The sequence below is a fragment of the Myzus persicae genome, unplaced genomic scaffold (assembly GCF_001856785.1).
Source record: "Myzus persicae strain clone G006 unplaced genomic scaffold, MPER_G0061.0, whole genome shotgun sequence".
Classification (NCBI taxonomy): domain Eukaryota; kingdom Metazoa; phylum Arthropoda; class Insecta; order Hemiptera; family Aphididae; genus Myzus; species Myzus persicae.
In genome coordinates, this window is record NW_019103867.1 from 788,236 (window position 1) to 808,598 (window position 20,363).

General features: G+C 31.2%; 2 protein-coding genes across 2 annotated transcripts; one reads left to right on the forward strand and one right to left on the reverse strand.

Moving 5' to 3' along the window:
• The first annotated feature begins 12,322 nt into the window (after positions 1 to 12,322).
• LOC111035628 (transcription factor HES-2-like) lies at positions 12,323 to 16,124 on the forward strand. Its single transcript, XM_022317324.1, has 4 exons — positions 12,323 to 12,663; positions 12,837 to 12,971; positions 13,149 to 13,241; positions 15,040 to 16,124. The coding sequence occupies exons 2-4, from the start codon at positions 12,852 to 12,854 to the stop codon at positions 15,514 to 15,516; spliced, it is 690 nt and encodes a 229-aa protein (XP_022173016.1). The 5' UTR covers positions 12,323 to 12,663; positions 12,837 to 12,851; the 3' UTR covers positions 15,517 to 16,124.
• Positions 16,125 to 18,120: 1,996 nt separating this feature from the next.
• Positions 18,121 to 19,384, reverse strand: LOC111035650 (NECAP-like protein CG9132). Its single transcript, XM_022317345.1, has 4 exons — positions 19,199 to 19,384; positions 18,825 to 19,030; positions 18,574 to 18,764; positions 18,121 to 18,504 (listed from the first exon to the last, which is right to left on the reverse strand). Exons 1-4 carry the CDS (start codon positions 19,282 to 19,284, stop codon positions 18,256 to 18,258), a joined length of 732 nt encoding a protein of 243 aa, XP_022173037.1. The 5' UTR covers positions 19,285 to 19,384; the 3' UTR covers positions 18,121 to 18,255.
• Positions 19,385 to 20,363: the final 979 nt, after the last annotated feature.

Consider the following 20,363-nt stretch of genomic DNA (forward strand, 5'->3'; position numbering starts at 1 on the left):
AAAATCGTGGCCTGGTCCGTACTTCTTGGTACATATGACTATTTGACAATGACCTGAGGTCCACGATTCCACGGTATAGAAGTTGATCGCCGAAAAACACTTAAATATTTCTATTCTTTACTCGACACCGTGACACACTGAAAAGCCGAAAGGTAGAATGACTGCCAAACGGATGCGATATTCGACGAATCGTCGTACAAAGTTGTCGTATGGACTCACAGTGCAGACTCCTCCGAGAAAGTTGCAGGCGGTCAGGTGGACTACGTCTTCGACAATGCACGTCCGTTCACGATGAAGAAACTGTCATAGTGTCGTCATGTCTTGCCCCCGTTCGAGAATCTTCGACACCATACTATATCGTTGCTCGAACAGTAGTTGCATTTTCATTCATGGGATGGATTAACATTTTATTTATTGTTCTCAAACGAGTGCTTGCGGTAATTTATACCTAAAAACAGAACAATTCGAACAATAATTATTAGGCGCACAACGCCATCTCTGGAGCGTTGTATACGTAACACTTTTACTATTGCACACTCTTAATTAATGTTATTTAAAACTAATTTAAAAATATTTGATGATAATTTCGGATTTTTTTTTTTATTTAAAAGAATATTTATAATCTGTGAACAAAACAAAAAGTACAATAAGTAGTATGTGTAAGCGTTTTACAGGTCTTGACGGCTTGAGTGAAGGGGACGTCCAGTAACGCTACTTCAGCTTGAACTTTGATTTTAACTTAATTTCAGATAACATTTTTTTTAGCCTTTTAATGCATCATTCAAACGTGTGTATGTTACTTAGAAATATCCTCCGTGTTTCAGGTAAAAACGTAATTCATGCGTAAGTTTACATTTGAATTTTGAATATTTGACCGATAAATCATTACATATCTATGAACGATTCTGAGCAGAGACTAAGTCAGCTATTCTTTTTCTAAGGATATTTTATTATTTATAAATTATGTAACTATTAGTACTTAATTTTTTTTTTCAATAACTAAAAAATGTTTGAACCATACAAGCGAAAAAAGTCAAACATTTAAAACTTCTATAAAATCCAAGTCTAATACCAAGTCTTTTAGGTGGAATCAATATTACCATAAGTAGTTTTTATGAACAGTATCCATAACAATAACTGGTGGATTCGATATAAAATCGACAGAATCGATAAACGCCCCTCAAAACAGTCAAACGTGATGCATTATTATTTAATTAGAATTAGTTCTGGTCACTCTATTTATACAATCCTTAATCATCGATTAATCATTGAGCATTTACATCGATATACCTAAGAAATGCGTATAATATAGAATGTAATTTTATAAAACTTATATACCTAGTTGGTTTACAAATTATGAAAGAAAAAATTGTTTGCTACCTGCACTATATAAATATTTATTATAATAAGCGTGTCGACGATTGCGTAAAATGAAAAATAAACCCTTTCTAGTTATTGTAACTCAAAATAACTGTTATAATAATTATTATATTTTTCACATTTCATTTTTTAAATATGTATATTTTCGGTGTCATATTATATATTTATAGAAGGTATTATGCGTTTGGTACCTATAATATTACATTGTTACGATCAATTTAAATTTATGTTGCCTACTGTATAGTTAAAAATATCTATAATTAATATTTAATATTTTTATGATTTTTTTTTTTATAAAGATATATCATATTATATATGTTATAATACCTATGTATAATGCACATTACACANAATATCTATAATTAATATTTAATATTTTTATGATTTTTTTTTTATAAAGATATATCATATTATATATGTAATAATACCTATGTATAATGCACATTACACATGTAGTGTTGATTTTTACCGTTCATGTTAAATTTATGGCCTGACAGGGATGATATTATTATGTTTTTTTGATGCCAACGGGCAGATACATTATAATATTAATAATATACGTACCTGTAGATAAGCCTTTAAATACGGCTAGGGCTTAAATGTTTCTTGTTATGAATAATAATTTTAATTTAATAGTTATGCTCCTCGAGGAAATAAAATATTAACTACTGTTATTTCGGTGAATGAAATCGAGATAAAACAATTTACGAATGGAGAACAATATAATAATATTTTATGTTAGAGCCTAAATTACATAAATCGAACTGAACTGCGGCGCATCTTTTTAAGAATCATTGTTTATAGCCTGCGGTCTTGCGATCAAAATCAGCTCGATTTGTCTTGTCAGAAAACATAAAATTATAACAAAACGATTAAACGATTATAACCGAGCTGCGTAACACGTTTTTAATGAAAACCAACCAACATTGGAAAAATCTCAAGACTTGTTTTAGGAGTGAAATCAATGTTTTTACCCAACACGTGGGTGTGTTCTACTAAACTTCAAAACGATGTTTTGAACATTTTTTTAATTATTTAGATACTTTATTCTAATGTATTTATGTATAATGTATGTACCTATGTGGATATGAAGATACATATTTTGAACGATTTCCAAAAGGTTAAATAAGTACAAAAACATATTCTTCTATTATAGTTTTTATACGAGTATACGCTATAAGATACAACAATACAATTATTACATAATTAGCCATTATGTTTTATAATTTATAATAGGCATAATGTATTTAAAATGTTATATTAATAATTAATATACAATAGTACAGTACATTATGCCAAATTCTTATACAGTAGGTTTATAGCTTGTTGTTGTTAGTTTGTTGTAATCACATAATAAATAATACTACAATAGTACTCAACAAAAGTTTTATAAATATTATCAAGTAACATGACAATTGGCAATCCTTAAAAGTATTATTCTGAACCCAGAACCCTACTTGAATCTCTACACGGAAAATTGTAAGTACATCATTGGTAGTTATTTATGTAGAGCCCACACAACTACACAAGAGTCCTTGAACGCGTATGTGGACCACTTGGCGCGTGGCACAATGTACATAGGAAGTGGGTAACAAATTTACGTTATTTTTTATTTTGTCAACCTGAATCCTTTTCGGTGTTTTCTTGATGGGTACTTAATATTGTCGAGTTTTTTCTCCCTTTCGGTCGATCTTTTTGACTTGAAAGTACGCCAGTTGGTTATCAAACACTTAAATCGCCAGTTTTATTATTTAATACCACATAATAAATTTGATAAACGATATAATATGGTCATAAAATTATATTAGGTACTTCGAGAAAATGTAAAAACTATATAATATTTTCAATGTATTGGGCGTACACCTGGACAGGACTGTTCTGTTGATGTTTAACATATGTGATGTATAATAATATAAAGTAGTGTTATAATAATTATACATACATATAATATTAGTATCCACTATCCCTACATTCCTTTTGTCAATAATTACAATAGCCCAATTTTTTTTTCTGAGGGGGGAGGCTCAATTCACTATACGTAACACTGATTGAGAAAGCTTAGATCGTAGTCTTCACACCCTCATCTGTAGTTATCAGCACACAATATACAAATGCAAACTATTATTTATATTTCATATCTGTTTTATATTTATTAAGCAAACTAAGTAGCAGACAAACACTAGCCCATAAATGGCATAAATATATTATCGGTTGTATTATTTTCTTACCACATATTCTATGGAGAAAACAATAATATTCTAATCGTAGAATCTATCAGGAATACTGTATCATAAAAATAACCTTTAAAATTTTTTTTCAAATAATTTTTATAGGGTTTCTTTTCAAAACTGTAGGAAAATTTGATTTGGTATATAATTAGAATTTACTTAATGATGACTTGATTTTGTAAGACGTTCGATTCTTTTAGTTATTATCCACATCGTTTACACCACGCAAGGTACCTATAGTATTATATTTTTTCGATAACACTATTTTTTTTATTCATATTTTTTTATGAAACGCATGGGTTAAAACATATAAATACAATAAAATAACACATAAAAGGTATAATATAATATGATAATCGTGTTTTTTCGTAGTCAAATATTTGTATTGCAAGATATTATTTGATCATCGATTTTACTTATAGGTATATGCTATTGATTTTAAATCAATATACACATTAATGCACTATTGCAATTGCAACATCAAATCCAGCTGTATAGTGTATAGCAATGAAGGAGTTGAACGATAAAGAATTCTTTTATCGTACAATTCCTGTAATACATAAATATATATTATAATATACTTACTGTTTCTGAAATATAAAGACTCCATTTTTTTCGCACGAAATAGGTAGCCGGTAGTTTAGGGTATGTACCTACGTATACTTTGTCATATTTACTCTCCGCGCGGTTTATTATGGCAAAGTGAAAAAGCAGCAGCTGTTGTATGTTTACTTATAGTTATTACTTTCAATGGGGTATACAAACTCCAATTGTACAGAGTCGAAGAATGTATTCTTTGGAAGTGTAAGTTTTTTCGGATTTGAAGGAAAAAATGAAACGCAGAGTGCAAATTCAATATGTGTCATTTCGCATGTCCTCGTACAGTATTCCGCAGCGGCCAGTGTGAATGACGTTATCTCGATTTCGCATCTCGGCGACGTTCTCCATAATATATACTTATATATTATATACAAGGTGTCCTCACTCCTTTGTACCGAGAGCGACACAAACCGGCGGAATAGGTGACGAGAAACGTCCTCCCTTTTATATGTACATAATAAATATGTATATACCTATACATGGAGAGAAAGAGAGAGTCCTTATGTTTACGGTTGTGAACTATCTATATATATATAAATATACGCTACACACATCCTACAGGTACAATACCGAGCATAATATGTACTCCGTTCGGAAATTTGCAGAAAACCCGTGAGTTCTTTGATGTTTATAATATAAATGCATATATACGGTAAACATTATGACGCGGCGTCGTCGACGGTAAAGCTGCAGCGATCACCTGCCCGCGAGCGTTTTAAAAAGAAACACCAATACAAATTTTTCCCAATATACCTAATATAGCATTCAACTGGTCAAAATTTCAAGACTGAAGTGTATCTGCAATTGTGCTTAAGATCATCTTTTAATATTATACCGATTGCGCAGTGTTCAAATCATTTTTGGGTCGATAGACCCGTCGCGCTAAATAATAACTGTCGGGCATTTAAATTTAAACCGTGTAAAAAATATTTTTTGTTATATTCAATACAATTTTTTAGTTACTACTTACATGTGAATAACACAAAATCATGCACTAATAAAAGCGTTCATTCCAAATATCATCAAAATAAATGACAGTTTAGCAATGAGCATATTATAAAAGTGTCTAATAGTACCTATAAGCTTCGTTGTGTTATCCCTGTTTTTCATACCTTCAGATAAAAATGAAAGTTATAATCTCAATAATATTGGTATATTGACGTACACATACTGATCCTAGAATAATACAAATTGTTAAGAGTAACTGATCCGTGGACCATGCCCACCGAATCGTGGAAAAAAGTCCACGGAAAAAAGCCCCCCCCCCAAAAAAAAACATGACGGAAAAGAAGCCCAAAGAAATTAACGCACCAAGGAAAAAAAGCCCAGAAATTTAAATATAAATATAAATGTGAACACTTGTATACTCTACTCCCAATTAGTAATTACCTTGTGCCTTTAACAAAATATAATATATTTATATATTAACTATATATTATAATAACTATTAATCATATAATATAAACTATTGATTTGTACTATGAGAAAAAAAATGAAAAAATACATGAAAAATGTATGAATGTATGTATATTGTATAATTTAAAAAAGTATGTACAGATGTATATAAGTAAAGCAAAAAAAATTTAAAATAATAATAAAACTAAAATATTAGTATTATAATATAAATAATATATATATAAATTTAATTACAACAAAATAATTATCATTTTATGAGCTATTATGCACCTACTATTATCACCTACTATGATTAATAGTTATCATATATAGTTATTATATAAATATATAATATTTTGTTAAAGGTACAAGGTAATTACTAATTAGGAGTAGAGTATACTTCTGGGCTTTTTTTCCGTTAGGTTTTATTCTAAGCTTTTTTTCCGTGGGCATTTTTTCCGCCTACCATGCCCACCAGGGCCCAGGACAGAGTGCAGAAAAAGATCTCTGGAAAAAACTCCCTCGCCAAGAACAAAAATTCCCGAAGATTAAACTTTCGGAATTTTTAACAGTATAAGTACTCGAAATGAACTTGATAAATATGTAATTCCAACTAACCAATTAGTATTTAGTTGTTATTTGTTTAAGTTTCGATATACGATCGTAGATACTACACTACATCATATTTTAATCGTCATAGATGGACAAATACGTTATTAGGAGTGTTTTCCAAATGCAGACACTTATAATAATATGTATGTATGAAATAATGAACTTATTTCGATTCCGATAAATAGGTGTTATAATGGACCATATTATACATGGTATAGGTTAATAGGTACCTACTGCATAGAAACTGTATAGGTTTACAATTGGTTATAACTTAGAGTTTAAGACAATATTTACATATAGGTACAATATTAATTTTATTTCTAGTGTATGATTTATAAAATAGTTCTTATACACACATTAATGTGCCCTTCAATCCTTGGTATAATAAATTCTACGGGGGATGATTTTCTTGTGCGGATTTTTTTACGGGGATTTTTTTTCTGATTACCGGATCTTAGGTGTATAGTGTGTGTATAGTAGGTATATCGTATATAGGCTTGGTCGCTTAGGTAGGTATCTAATAAAACGAATGAATGAAACGCAACAAAAAAACATTTCCGGTAAATTGCGACGTGAGTCAGCATTCCAACAAACGCGTGTTCGAAAACGTGTCCGAAACAAAACTTGTGCACAGGATCTGCAAAACCGAACGTCGCACATACGAAATTATGAAAAGGAAGGAAAAAAACGGCATTGTCCGGCCGATACAATATAATATACTACCTACACCTCATATATACATGTATAAGTGCACTGCAGGGACGAGAGTGTATTCTTTTGGCTCCACTCGGAGTCTCCCAAGATTGACCGTCGCCAATGTGGACGACGGTCGGCGGGACTTCTCTACAATATTATATTGTACGTAGAAGTATACATACGCGCGTAGGTACCTGCGGCACTGTACGTCGTATAATAGTTCCGGAGGAAAGTGAGGCGACAACAATGGAAATACACGTGTAGCCGATAAATGCGATAACTCGCGTATCGATTATACTGTGCACGATGTGTGTATACGCGCATACCCGAAAAAAAAAAGCAGGTGAACGAGACGAAAAGGACCGAATGTTATATACGTATATACACACACACACACACACACACACACACACACACACACATACGCACACACACACACTCACGGTAAATATAATATATATAGGTTGCGGTGGACCGCCCAGCAAATGAATGGATCGGCATTTCCGGCCGTTTCATTCACCGTTTTCACAGTGCCCACATATATATGTGAGTGTGCTGCGGCTCTCCCGCGAGACCCTCCAGATTTTCATTTCGAAACAGGTTCCGATTTCATGCGATGCGTATACAATATTCGTCTTGTGTACATTGTATGGTATGAAACAGATAAAAAGAGAAAATCGACCGTTAATCGCGAGCGCTCACGCTATGTACATAGGTATATATGGCACACAAGCGTATTTCGTTTCCAAACCGTCGTCAGTATAATATATATATTATATATATAATGTACGTTTGGCACATATTATTGTACATGGTACGCAAGTGCGTCACGCCCACCGCTGTCAGACGTTGTTGAAATAATACACACATGCATATAATGTAACGTGTGCCATTGCGATGAGTTTTTTAACGGATTCCCGATGTACGACGGTGCAGTATACGAAGTAGGTATGGGTAGGTATATAGGTACTAGATACAATGCCGACGACGCGACGGTGACGTCTCTATGTATAATAACAGAAAAATTTGAATACTTAACTACAACGCCCATATAATAATAATATAATGTTCACTCTTAACGGTCCCTACGGTTGTAACTGTAGTCGTTGTTGTAGCTTCCTATGTTCAAATATTTGAGACGAGCGTTTCACAATAATCTTATGACATAATACAACGACTATGATACTCGATACAGGATGACGTGTAATAATAAGTATTATAGATTATAGACGTTTTTGTAACAGTTTGGAATTAGAATACTAATGAGTGTAATGCAAGCGTTTAGATAAAGAATCTATATACGTTAAACTGAGACGTACATGGTTTTGACAAGATTGTATTACAATTTTTACCTATGCTTTTAGTTCACATTCTATCCCTAATTGGACTTAATTGCTTGTTTAAAACCGCTGTGCACGAACGAGAGCCACTCCGATCTTGGGCTCTGGCTATGAAAAAACGGATAGCCATGATAAAAAGTGAACTTTAATATGGTTTGTTTTTTTAATTTTTTTCTGGCCTAAGATAAAGTTGTTGCATGTTTTAAAATCGATTATTTTTTAAATTTTGATAACTTTTTTTTTGGAAATGGCATATCGAAAATATAAAAACAATATTACACGTAAAAGTTCTCTATTTTATGGTGGACATTTTGTTTCTTATCTAAAACTCTATATTATTATAGTTTGTATCATAGTCTTCTCGATTCTTTCCCCGGTTCTTTCTTTTAAAAACTTTTTAATTTTACAATTACGTAACAATTATCAATGGTACTACTCTCGAAGTAGACAAGATATCTTCTTTACAACTTGATTCTACCATAGGACCGTTTATAAGTTACTTTGAATTAGCATTTAAATATGCTGTGATTAAAATGTTGTTTGCCTATATAAAACCCCTTGAAAAGCATAGGAACCGTGATGTCCTTAATTCATTCCTATAATTTATGGTTTATAAATATATATAATATATTTATTTTATACATGTTTATACTATTAGGTTAAACATATAGACTCGGTCTATATTATAAGAGTATCTATTAACTATGAATATTAAATATTTTAATTTAAAATTATACTGTAGCACGGTTGTATTTATTTGCAAATATACTTCCCATAGTTTATATTTTAGAATAATTATCATATCTCATATAAGCATTATGTACCTAACTCTACTGAACTACAATAAGCTCGTTTATGCTTTTTTTTTTAATATAACACCAACTATATTGAAATATCTATATGCGGATAAATAATTGGTTCATTGCAATTGTATTGCGTATTTGTATAAATAATAAATATATTATATATGTCCGTATATAAAATAAAACTCTGTGTCTTGTATACTGTAAGGTAACTTCAATACTTTAAAAAAGACTGAAACAGCACACAATAAATAAAGTAAGTAAAATAATAAGTCATCAGAACACTAGCTGTAACTGCATTTTTTAATTTTTTGAACAATGGGAGCACCAAATTTGTATATCGTATGTATATAAGACCTATACAAACATAGATCTTACTTCAAGTCGGGCATTCAAGTCTTCCACAACCCCAATGGTCACTGTGACCAATACTTAGGTATGGTATAACGTATAACTGATATCATGTGATATCATTAAGCAATTTTTATTCAATTAAATATTCATAGGTACATCAAAAACGAATACATACATCAAAATAAAATCAATTTCATAAGACTTTAAAAGAAAAATCTGTTCAAAATATTTAATATTTTCTTTAGTTGTTGATTAAATTTGATTTTTAAAAACGACGAAAATAAGTAAACTTTCCTAATAAACGACCTAAAAAATCAACATAAATTAAACGTAAAAATTAAAAAATTGAAAAATCGTTAATATTGTAGGTTTTAAAATTACGTGAAAAAATTGAGGTCTATAAGTCGTAACGTGTTATAATATTATGGAGTCAACTACTTTCAGTTGTTGCAGTTGACCAAAATCTATTGATTTACCATCAGTCATATTCGTTGAATGTACCTATGATGCGTATCGACGAAATAAGCGTGTAATAAGAGCTGGCCTCAGATGCGACTATTCAATTTAAAAAGTCAGTCTCAATAAAAAAAAAAAACCAAAAAAAAAATAATATACAGTGCCGAAGTAAGCGGAGCAAGACGATGGCCCAGCGTGCAACCGGATGACGGACCCAGTCTCTGTGTGTATCTTATACCTTGTTAAAACTAATTTATGTTTGTTTTTCTCGTATGCATCCTCTATACCTATTATACATTTATACCTACTTGATATTACGTGTACTCCGAGAAATACATATCAGCGGTACCTACGTATTATTAGGTATTATTTTATATACTATTCTATACATCGATTTTGGATAATAATCACGTACTGCGCATTCGATTCGGAGTTAATGGTGTGCAGAGACAATTGCAGGTAGGTTATATATGCCTAACTATGTAAACGCGCGTACCGTGTAATATATTTTAATGAGTCTGAGCGTGCAAGGGGATATATCATACGAATATATATATATATATATATATTATATATGTACTATGTAGTAATGTAGTATATACATATATAATACACATGTATACAGATACTTGTTAGTTGTTTTATTTTGTTAATGATGTGTCTGGAATTGAAAAACTGTTCAATTGCCGCAGTATAGTTTATATAAGATGTAGGAAGGAGTATATCCTCCACAGCTCCAATGACCGGGAAAAAATAATAATTGTAATAATATACATTACAATATCTAGGTAATATATTTACCTATTATCATTTTTTTTTCAAAACATATCATATGCTTATTGTAATGTAATTTGAAATTTCCTGTAGGGATTGTACCTGCATTTTTTATGACTCCCCAAACAAAATAATCCCTGCAGTTTTTTTTACGAAACGAATGCCTTAAAATAATAATAAACTCACATGTTTATATTAAATAACATAAATGTTATGATTTTTAAATTCGAAATTTAAAATTGATTTGTAATTAATGTAATATTTAAATATTATATAATTATTATAAATAATAAGACATTTTAAAATATATTTAACAATAACTTAGAGTATTTAAATGATTGACATTGAAAACTAAGCCACTAGAGTTTATATAAATATAACATTATAGTATTTTTACTGACAACTAATACCCGGATAAAAGTGCTCTAAAAACTATTAAAAAATTACCTCCATATTTTTGATAAGCGACCCCAAGTGACAAAAAAACGATGGTCTAACTTTCAATAATTTTAACACTTTATCTTAACTCAACTCACAATAAGACAAAAACAAAAAACCAGCATTTATTCAAAATAACAGCGATCAAGATATAATTCAAACTAATCAATTACTAATAAGTTATAATTTATTTGAGTCACCTTGCATGTATGTGAGATATCACATCCGATAATCGAGGTAGATAGATAATTACGTTATAGTACCTATTCACAAATAGAACAATATTGTAGTTTCTGTATCAATTCTTAGGCCCGAACGTGTCAACAATATTGAACAGACTCTAAGCTTCATAAAAGCAATAGAAATAGAAAATTTAATATAGACAGTTAAAACGTATGTGAAAAAACAACGCTTAAATATGCAAAATAAAAGTTTCACCTCTCAGGCTCTCAATTATCGAATTAAGAACTAGGGATGCTTTTTCCTGACTCCTATATAGCTGTATTAAAAAAAATACACTCTGCATAATAATCCAGACCCAATTTTCGCGAGGCGTCTGCACGTTAAAGATTTACGAACGCCATTTGATTATTTTGAATCTATAAAAATATAGTTTAATATGGTTAGCAGTGCATCGGCAAAAACAACAGCTTAGTTGTACAACAAACAAGCAAATAATGGAACCACTGCAGAATTAGACGGGAATAAAATAAAAAGAAGGCGCATCATGACGAACGATGTAACATTTTATTACGCGCGTGTAAAACGCGGTACTCGTACACCGGATAACAATAAACATAATAAAATTATATATAATGTGGTATAGTCAATAAACTAATAAAATGTATAACACCATTACGCCAACACAACATATACATATACAATAATATGTATAAATATATATAGTATAGCTATGCGGTGTCCGTCCGGTCTTGGTCTCCGTCTCTCCTCCCCCGCCGACACATATACGCACGCACTAATATACCACACAACCCCCAGTGGCGGCGCCGACCGTGTACCCATATGTATATATATATATATTATATATATATAAGCGATATGCTCACGCCCAAACCCGCAACGATGTTCTCTTTACCACCACCATGGCACCACCGCCACCTCCACCACGTCTTACGGCGGAAAGAAGAGGGAAAAAACACGCGTATGTGTGCAGCATACATATATATAAAACGTACCTAAACGCGTAATAATAATAATAATAATAGTGTAAGACGTCCGTTTTATTCGATGTCACGGCCGTCTGTAGTGCACAGTCGTTCTTAAGGGTCGGTCGTCGCTGCTGCAGCACGTGCACGTTCAGTGCTAAATACACCCTCGTCGATCTCGGTCCGCGCCACTATTGTAATACTACTCGTCGATACCCACTCGTATAATAACACTGTTTTTTGCGGACGTCTTCCGTTTTTTGTCAGCTATATTATACCGTCATAATACACGACTTATATTCATAGCTTCACGCATCAATCAATTATACCCAATTATACGGGCGGGACGTATTTATATTTACCTGACGGTGGTTCATCCCTGTGGATCGATTATTTTTATTTTTTTTATCTCTATTCTCGGGTGAGCTATTTTTATTTTTTGGAAATCATATCCCGTCTATGTATTAATGTATAATATGTGTCTGTATAGTGCTTCTGAGTACTTCCCTACTGTGCATACGTCATTGAACTTATCATAATGTATTTTTTGCAAAATAGTTTCGTTTTAATAAATTTAATTTTTTTACGTTTCAGTCCGTTTCAGACGAAATGTGCCATACGATGATTTCTGGTACCGACGACGACGAAAACATGGATGAGATCTCTTCGACCTCTCCGCCGCCGACAAACTCTAAGAAACCCGGAAAACTACACATCGAGCCCCGGAAGGTATGGAAAAATGTTTTTTTTATTATTATTATTTTCGTATCGCTCCGTATGGACATGCAGCCTGGCGATGACTTATTCGGTTTAAAATTAGCCACGCCACGCTGTACATCACCATAAGCTATATTATTAAATGCTCAACGTGAACTTTTTTTATTCATGCTCCGCTCCTATATATAGATCCGAAAGCCGTTGATGGAGAAAAAGCGACGGGCAAGAATAAATCAGAGCCTGGACGAACTTAAACGAATAGTAGTGGACGCCGAGAAATTCGTAAGTACCTAAATATATAAATATTGTATAGGTACGTGTATATTTACTGCGACACCGTCAACTATAAATTAGTTTTTATTATATATATACACGCAGATAGAGTTAAATAATTAAATATTATTGTTGTCACGATGGACATCTATTATATTAGTCGTCTAAATCTACATTAAAGTATCGTAAAAAATCCACATTCTTATACGTCAAATGAATTATACGCGTACGCAAGTTTATATAAAAGCGGGAAACGGAAATAGCGGGATTATATTATCAGAGTGCGCATAGGTACCCACATAATCCTACCAAACGTATTAGTGTATCACTTACATATTTATGCACCGGCGCACCGCACATAATATTTTATGTGCATAGCGATGTACGCATTGGTATATGACACGAGTATTATTAATATAACACTACATTCATCTAAATTAGTAGTACGTCCCGCTTAAAATTATAGTAAAAAATCCCGATATTAGATACGGGTTCCGGGTACGCTCGTAAAAAATCAACAATACGGCTCCCGCTAGATTAGGTATTACTGGAATCTTTTAGTACTTCGAACCCTTTCTGAATTCACACCCTTCACGCTGGATAATCTACAAGACTAGGCATATTATGTAGTTAAGGATTTGAGTTCAGAATTGAAATAAACGTAAAGGGGGTGTTTATATTATACATTTATACGTGCACAAGAGAATGTATTTTTTTTATTACAGTTATTATTTTATTATTTATAAACATACCTCATATTCATTATTATGGGATACTACTACATGTAAGTCCAAAGTACATTACGGAACAACGTCATGAAGTTCACGAGCTATTGAAATATTTAAATAAATATTAGCACTTTCTGTGACTCCAGTCTCCAACTGAACCTTTAGCACTTCAACACTTATACAGCGACATCGATATGTTTTAATTGTATATCTATTACACATAATAATAATTACAATATTCAATAAGCACCAATGATCGATAAAAAATGTTATTTTATACTGCGAATACGTGTATAACTATTATTCTTTGCCAGATTTTGCTCATTTTTTATCTATCAGAACAACCGACAATGACAACTTTAAGGCATTAAATATTTCACTCTAATGGCCTATTTCAAACTTGTATGATTCGTGATGATTAGAATAATTGGTCATGATCGTGTTTAACATATTTATTTTTAAAAAGTTTATTGTTAAAACCAGGCACCTACATTCACATGTACGATGTACACATTATTTAAACGAAATAATTTATCTATAATAAATCAAATGATCGAACTGAATCAATTAGGCTAATACGATTTTAAGTGAGTAAAAAAATGTATTCTGAGATTATTGTAAATATTATACTATAATATATATATGTAGGTACCTATGTTTCGTCATTTATCGACGATTGAGTACTGTAAATTATTAGATATTAATATATTATTTATAGTTGGTTGGACGGAGACTCGTTTACGGTTAATTTCTATTTATTATCCCTGTAGTAGTCGAAATATAATAATAAGGTTCGATCTGAGATTGTCCGATAAACGATATTTTAATTCAAATAAAACACATCTAGGTAGGTGGAAGGTATCTATTAATAGGTATCAAGAAGTACCTCGACATCTCGTGTATTCGGGGATGTGCCTAATTATACATTTGTATACATGATTTTGAATATTGGTACATCAATAATATTGTGTCAGGAGGAGGGAAACGTCTTAATGGCTAATATAATCAGTTCCATAGTCCATCAATAAATTGTAAGGAGGACCGTTTATTGATCTATTATTGTTATTGGTTGATTGCAGGCCGGACAAGACCTCTCCAGAGTGAACAAACTGGAAAAAGCCGATATCCTGGAGATGACGGTCAGGTACCTGAAACGGAATTCGACGGCATCGGCGCCGTCGTTGCCATCACCCGGACCGGAAGTATATGCGGCTGGATACCGGCGGTGTATAGGACAGGTCCAAGAGCTATTGGCTGAACAGTGGACGGCTGAGCGGCGGCAAGTTTCCGGTCAAAGGATGATCGAGCACTTGGAGTCGTGCGCTAGGAGGCTGAACAACGCGCCGGTGAACCGATTGTCGTCGTCGTCTTCTACATCCTCTTCGGACGAACCGCCGAACACCAATGTCACCGTCATAAACAATAATAACGTTTGCTCGTCGTTGTCATCTTGCTCGTTCGACGAAGACGACAGCAACGCGGCGACGGAGGACCGTACTGCGACGGAATTACGCCGAGACGCCACACCCGAAAAGTTGATGTGGAGGCCTTGGTGACGGACCGGTTACCATGGTAGACAACCGCGGTACCACGTCACTCTTGTGTTTTATCATCGTAATGTAATAATTATTAATAATAATTGACAACTGTATGCCCCCATTGTACCTGTTCTCCAAGACTTTAGTTCGTAAGACATGTAAATATTAAATATTGTATTGTGACCATAATAATGATTATGTTTTTATTTCTCAAATAACAAGACAATCGAATCGTTATCATTTCAATAGTCCTTTTATTATTCGTTTAATTAGTTATTACAATCATTTCAAACTGGTATATAATATTATATGATATATACATACTTAACCTATATAACATCACATTGGTCTAAACATAGAACAAAACGTTACAATAAAAATTCACTGTGCACAACACTATTCACCAAAACAGCAGCTCTCCGGTGCGAAAATTGACGTCATTATTGTTGTTACTTGTTAGTATATACCTATTGTACCTAGGTTGGTGGTAAATCGTTATTCCTCGTATATTTTTAAAAAGGCACGTTCAGGTCTGTACACAAACAGTAGGTAATCCAAATTTTAACTGATGTTCAAGGTAAAAAAAAAAAAATTCCAAAACGAATGTATGAACGTTTATAAGCCATCATGGCAGACGATCATTGAGGTGCATGTAGGTATTTGAACACATAGAATATCAAATATAATTCAAAGGAAAAAATGAGCATATTATCTAATAGTTTCCTTTTTAGTGTTGATCATACAATAGAAGGTAAATCATATGTTATTATAATATTGTTAGTGTAATTATGTTTCTGAGTTAGAGAGAGCTACAGTAGTTGGTGACAATAACAGTTCTAAATATTAAAATATATGAATATAATATGTATTAAAAATGAAAAAAAAATTTACAAATGGAATGGTTCAAAAATGTTTAAATTATACAAACAATTAGGCCCAAAAACCTAAAATATTTTAATATCCACTATAATTAAAACATAAATAATTAGTGAAATGTATGTGCGCATTCAACATTTTGGTTATTGCGTTTGTTTTTAATCATAGGTTTGTAATAATGATGTATTGTTAATAACAATTAGCCCAACTATTTATAATAATATTCAAACATAAGCTTATATATTAAATAATTCAGGATAAAATTACAGAAAAATAATAGTTTTTTTGACTATCCCTTACATCATAATATGTATTTAATGAGATATTTTAGTTTGTCTAATTAAACAATTTATGGATTTTGAGTAATTAAATTCACACTAAACATAATGAGATAGATGTATCAATAGAATATTAGAATCATATAATAGATTTATAAGTTAAGATGTACAAATGTAATCTAAGTAAGAGTGCATAAAAACACGAGTGATATATTTATAAGTATCACTAGTGCTTTCAAACATAACCAGATTTTACCAATATTTGTACATCTCAAACATATTTAATACTTTAACAGAACTATACTTTACACTTTGAATTAAACTATTCTAAAATAAATAAATAAAAGCATAATCTTTAAGGACTATAAAAAAATTATCTTTAACAATAAAGTAATTTAATTAATAACGGTTTTTTACTTCAAAACATGTATTATGTATGTTTATGATAAATATTCTTAACTTATTAAAGTCTTTTTTTTATTGTATACATATTAAGGTCAAAAAATTTGTACAGGTAATTTGACAATTTATTACAATTATAAACACTATTACATCATATTAATTTAAACTTGTAAGAATAAGAATTGAAAGTATGCTACCATTATAGTCAATATTGTCAAATACCATTTCTATAACAAAGTACAAACATTAGCCCCATTAATCATTTTTAAACTAACTATTTTTAACCACTTCCATATAAATTAATTTCAGAAATGTAAGTAAAAATGTAATACTTAAAAGTTGGAAGTAACGGTATGCAAACAACAGAATGTAAACTGCGAAAAAATTATTTTTTATGACTAAAATTGATACAATAAGGGGATAAAAAATATTTTTATAAGTGATGTATAATTTTACATGTTATGATTACATGTTACAATTGTTATTGCATAATAAGAGATATATGAAATTAATCATTACTAATTTTAGTCTTAAGAGAACCGTAATAAAATTTATGTTTGACCACGAATAGCAATCATTATATATTACTGATAAATTAAATGTTTATAATTTTATATATTTAATTAACAAATAAGTACTGCAATTATTAGAAATGTAAATACTGTTTTTGTTATAAATAATACTCTTATAGTATTTCTAAATATCATAATACTGAATACATTAATATTAAACAAATATCAATAATTAATTTAATAACAAATGAATGATTCACATATCATTTAATATTTAATAATAATAATAATAATAATAATAATAAAAATACAATAATCTTATTAAAAAATGAAATTAATTAAACATTTTTTTTAAATTTTTGAATGATACTATACATTCTAGAAAGTAACATTTGTTGTTTAGTCATTCATACTAATGTAGATAGACTAATAATTACACAATCACTATTTTTACAATAAACTTGGTAATTTATTTTAGTAAAAACATAATAGGATTTAAATTAGCTAAATAATATGTTTTTGTCAAAGAATCTAATAAAAATAACTCACTGTAACAATATTTTTGAATATTTAGAACGAATATAATAATAAATAAATTATAATATAACAAAAATGTTTAGTATAATATTAATAATAATAATAATAATAATAAACTCCAATATTTGGTTACCTGGCATAATATGTTGGTTTTAAAATTGCACCCAATTAGGATTAGAATTTCCACCTGGTTGAGAAGTATTATTTGCAGAAGTAAATTCACCCCAATTATTTGGATTTGTAGATTGATGCGATGGAGATGAAGTTTGAGATGGCGGTGCTGGAATGGTTTTTAAACCGGATGAGCCTGGAGGTGGCGGCAACAGTCCTCCACTGCCCGAAATTGTCGGTCGTGGTTTAGCAGCTTGCTTATTAGGCACTCCTTCACTGCCATCTTTTTTCTAAACACATAAAGAAGTTAAATTTAATTTTTAATAATTTCATACCATGAAATGTTATCTTAAGCGTACAGTAATTTTCATATTGATTTTAATTGTTTCGCCTTCTTTGAATTTCAGATCCAATTCTTGTTTGGGTTCATTCTTTTCCTTAGCAATTTCTTCACAGACTTTAATTCTTTTAAAATGATCTTGTAAGGCAACATTCAAATCAAAACTATCAGAACGATCTCCAAATCCAAGACCAATAAATGCAGCACGACCTGATTTAGAAAATATTAAGCAATTTTATAAAATATTGTAATGAGGTCATAAAAACATACCATTTTCATCTTGTATGCGTACTACAAAGTATCTAGACGAATCAGATACAGACTCAAGAGCCACACCTGGGTACTGTTCAATGGGACATTTAGCAAACAGTTCGCCATTGTTGCGGTCTTCGAGTTTAAGAGTGCATGCATCACCCACACTGACAATCCTCAAGCGGCCTGTCCAAGTTGGTTCAGCGAGATTCCAATCGGCCGCCCTAAAAATAAATTAAACATAGCATCCAAGATACAAAAAACCGCATATTACAGCACAGACAAGTGAACTGTGGGTTTTGGATAATGTTTTTAGTAGCAATTTGCTATCATTTAGTGCTAGTATTGACCATTGCAAAATGCCTAACGAATTTGAAATAAATTATATTCACCTGTATCCTCTGTTGGTGGTTCTTGGTGGTATTTTGAAAACAAACACTTCGTTTTTTACCAACAAAATGCTCTCATACGTGTCCATGATTTCTCTTAAAACAAAATTATGTAAAAGTAAAACTTATATAAAAATAGGATTCCATTCATCCGATTCAACAAATAAATGTATTGTTCTTCTTGTAATCGTGTTAAAAAAATATATCAAATTCGACTTTATCACTGTACAGTGTACGTTGTTTTTTTTTTAATCCATGAATCGTGGGAGTGTGGGACGCTTGGAGCACGGTGTAGATAATAGGTATTAGGTGGCTGAGAGAAATCATTGATTAATTTTACTCCATGATGATTCGTAGGTATGTAATTGCGGGGTGGAAACTGGAAATCCAAAACGTACCATTGCCAAAATACTGATTTTTCAGGGAAAGCGATTTTCTGTTTTTCAACAATTCCAATAAAAAACCATTTATAAATAGACAAATCATTTTGAAGATAATGTGTTTTTTTTTAATTATTTAAGAATATAGTATTTCTATTTAAAACGATTCAAATGTATTCAATATTCTAGGACTTTATTTTGAAAATTGTATTTTAATTCGTTTTGGATTTCCACCCCTCAATTTTGAATAACCATGTAAATAACGACCATGGTCTTAGATTATTATTAACAACTATAATAACCTTCAACGTCAGGGGATCCTCCCCCTAGGAGGGGTTTTGTGTTCATCCCTAAGTCCTAACCTCATGGCCACATTCACTAGAAATATATTACATATTATTATACCTACATGCTTCAGGTTTCTACAAACCATGTAGTCATACTCATAGTTCTATTTCATATTTAATAATAGGTACCTATTCAACTATTATTATGCAGATTGATGACAACAATGAAGAGTGTGTGAAGCTCTCCACGAGTTGTACTTAAATATAAAATTAAAACACCCAAAAAAAGTTCAGGCTGAGTGCTCCAGTCTTTAAAAAAATTAGTGGAATTATTCCATAGTAGAATACTGAATAATACTTAGTAGGTACCTACTAAACATAGGTACTAGACACATATTTAATGTTAATTCATGGAACGTTTCTATATATCATACTATATTATATTATACTTATTAGTTATTAATTTATTAAAGTTATTACTTATTGTTATAGATAGCTATT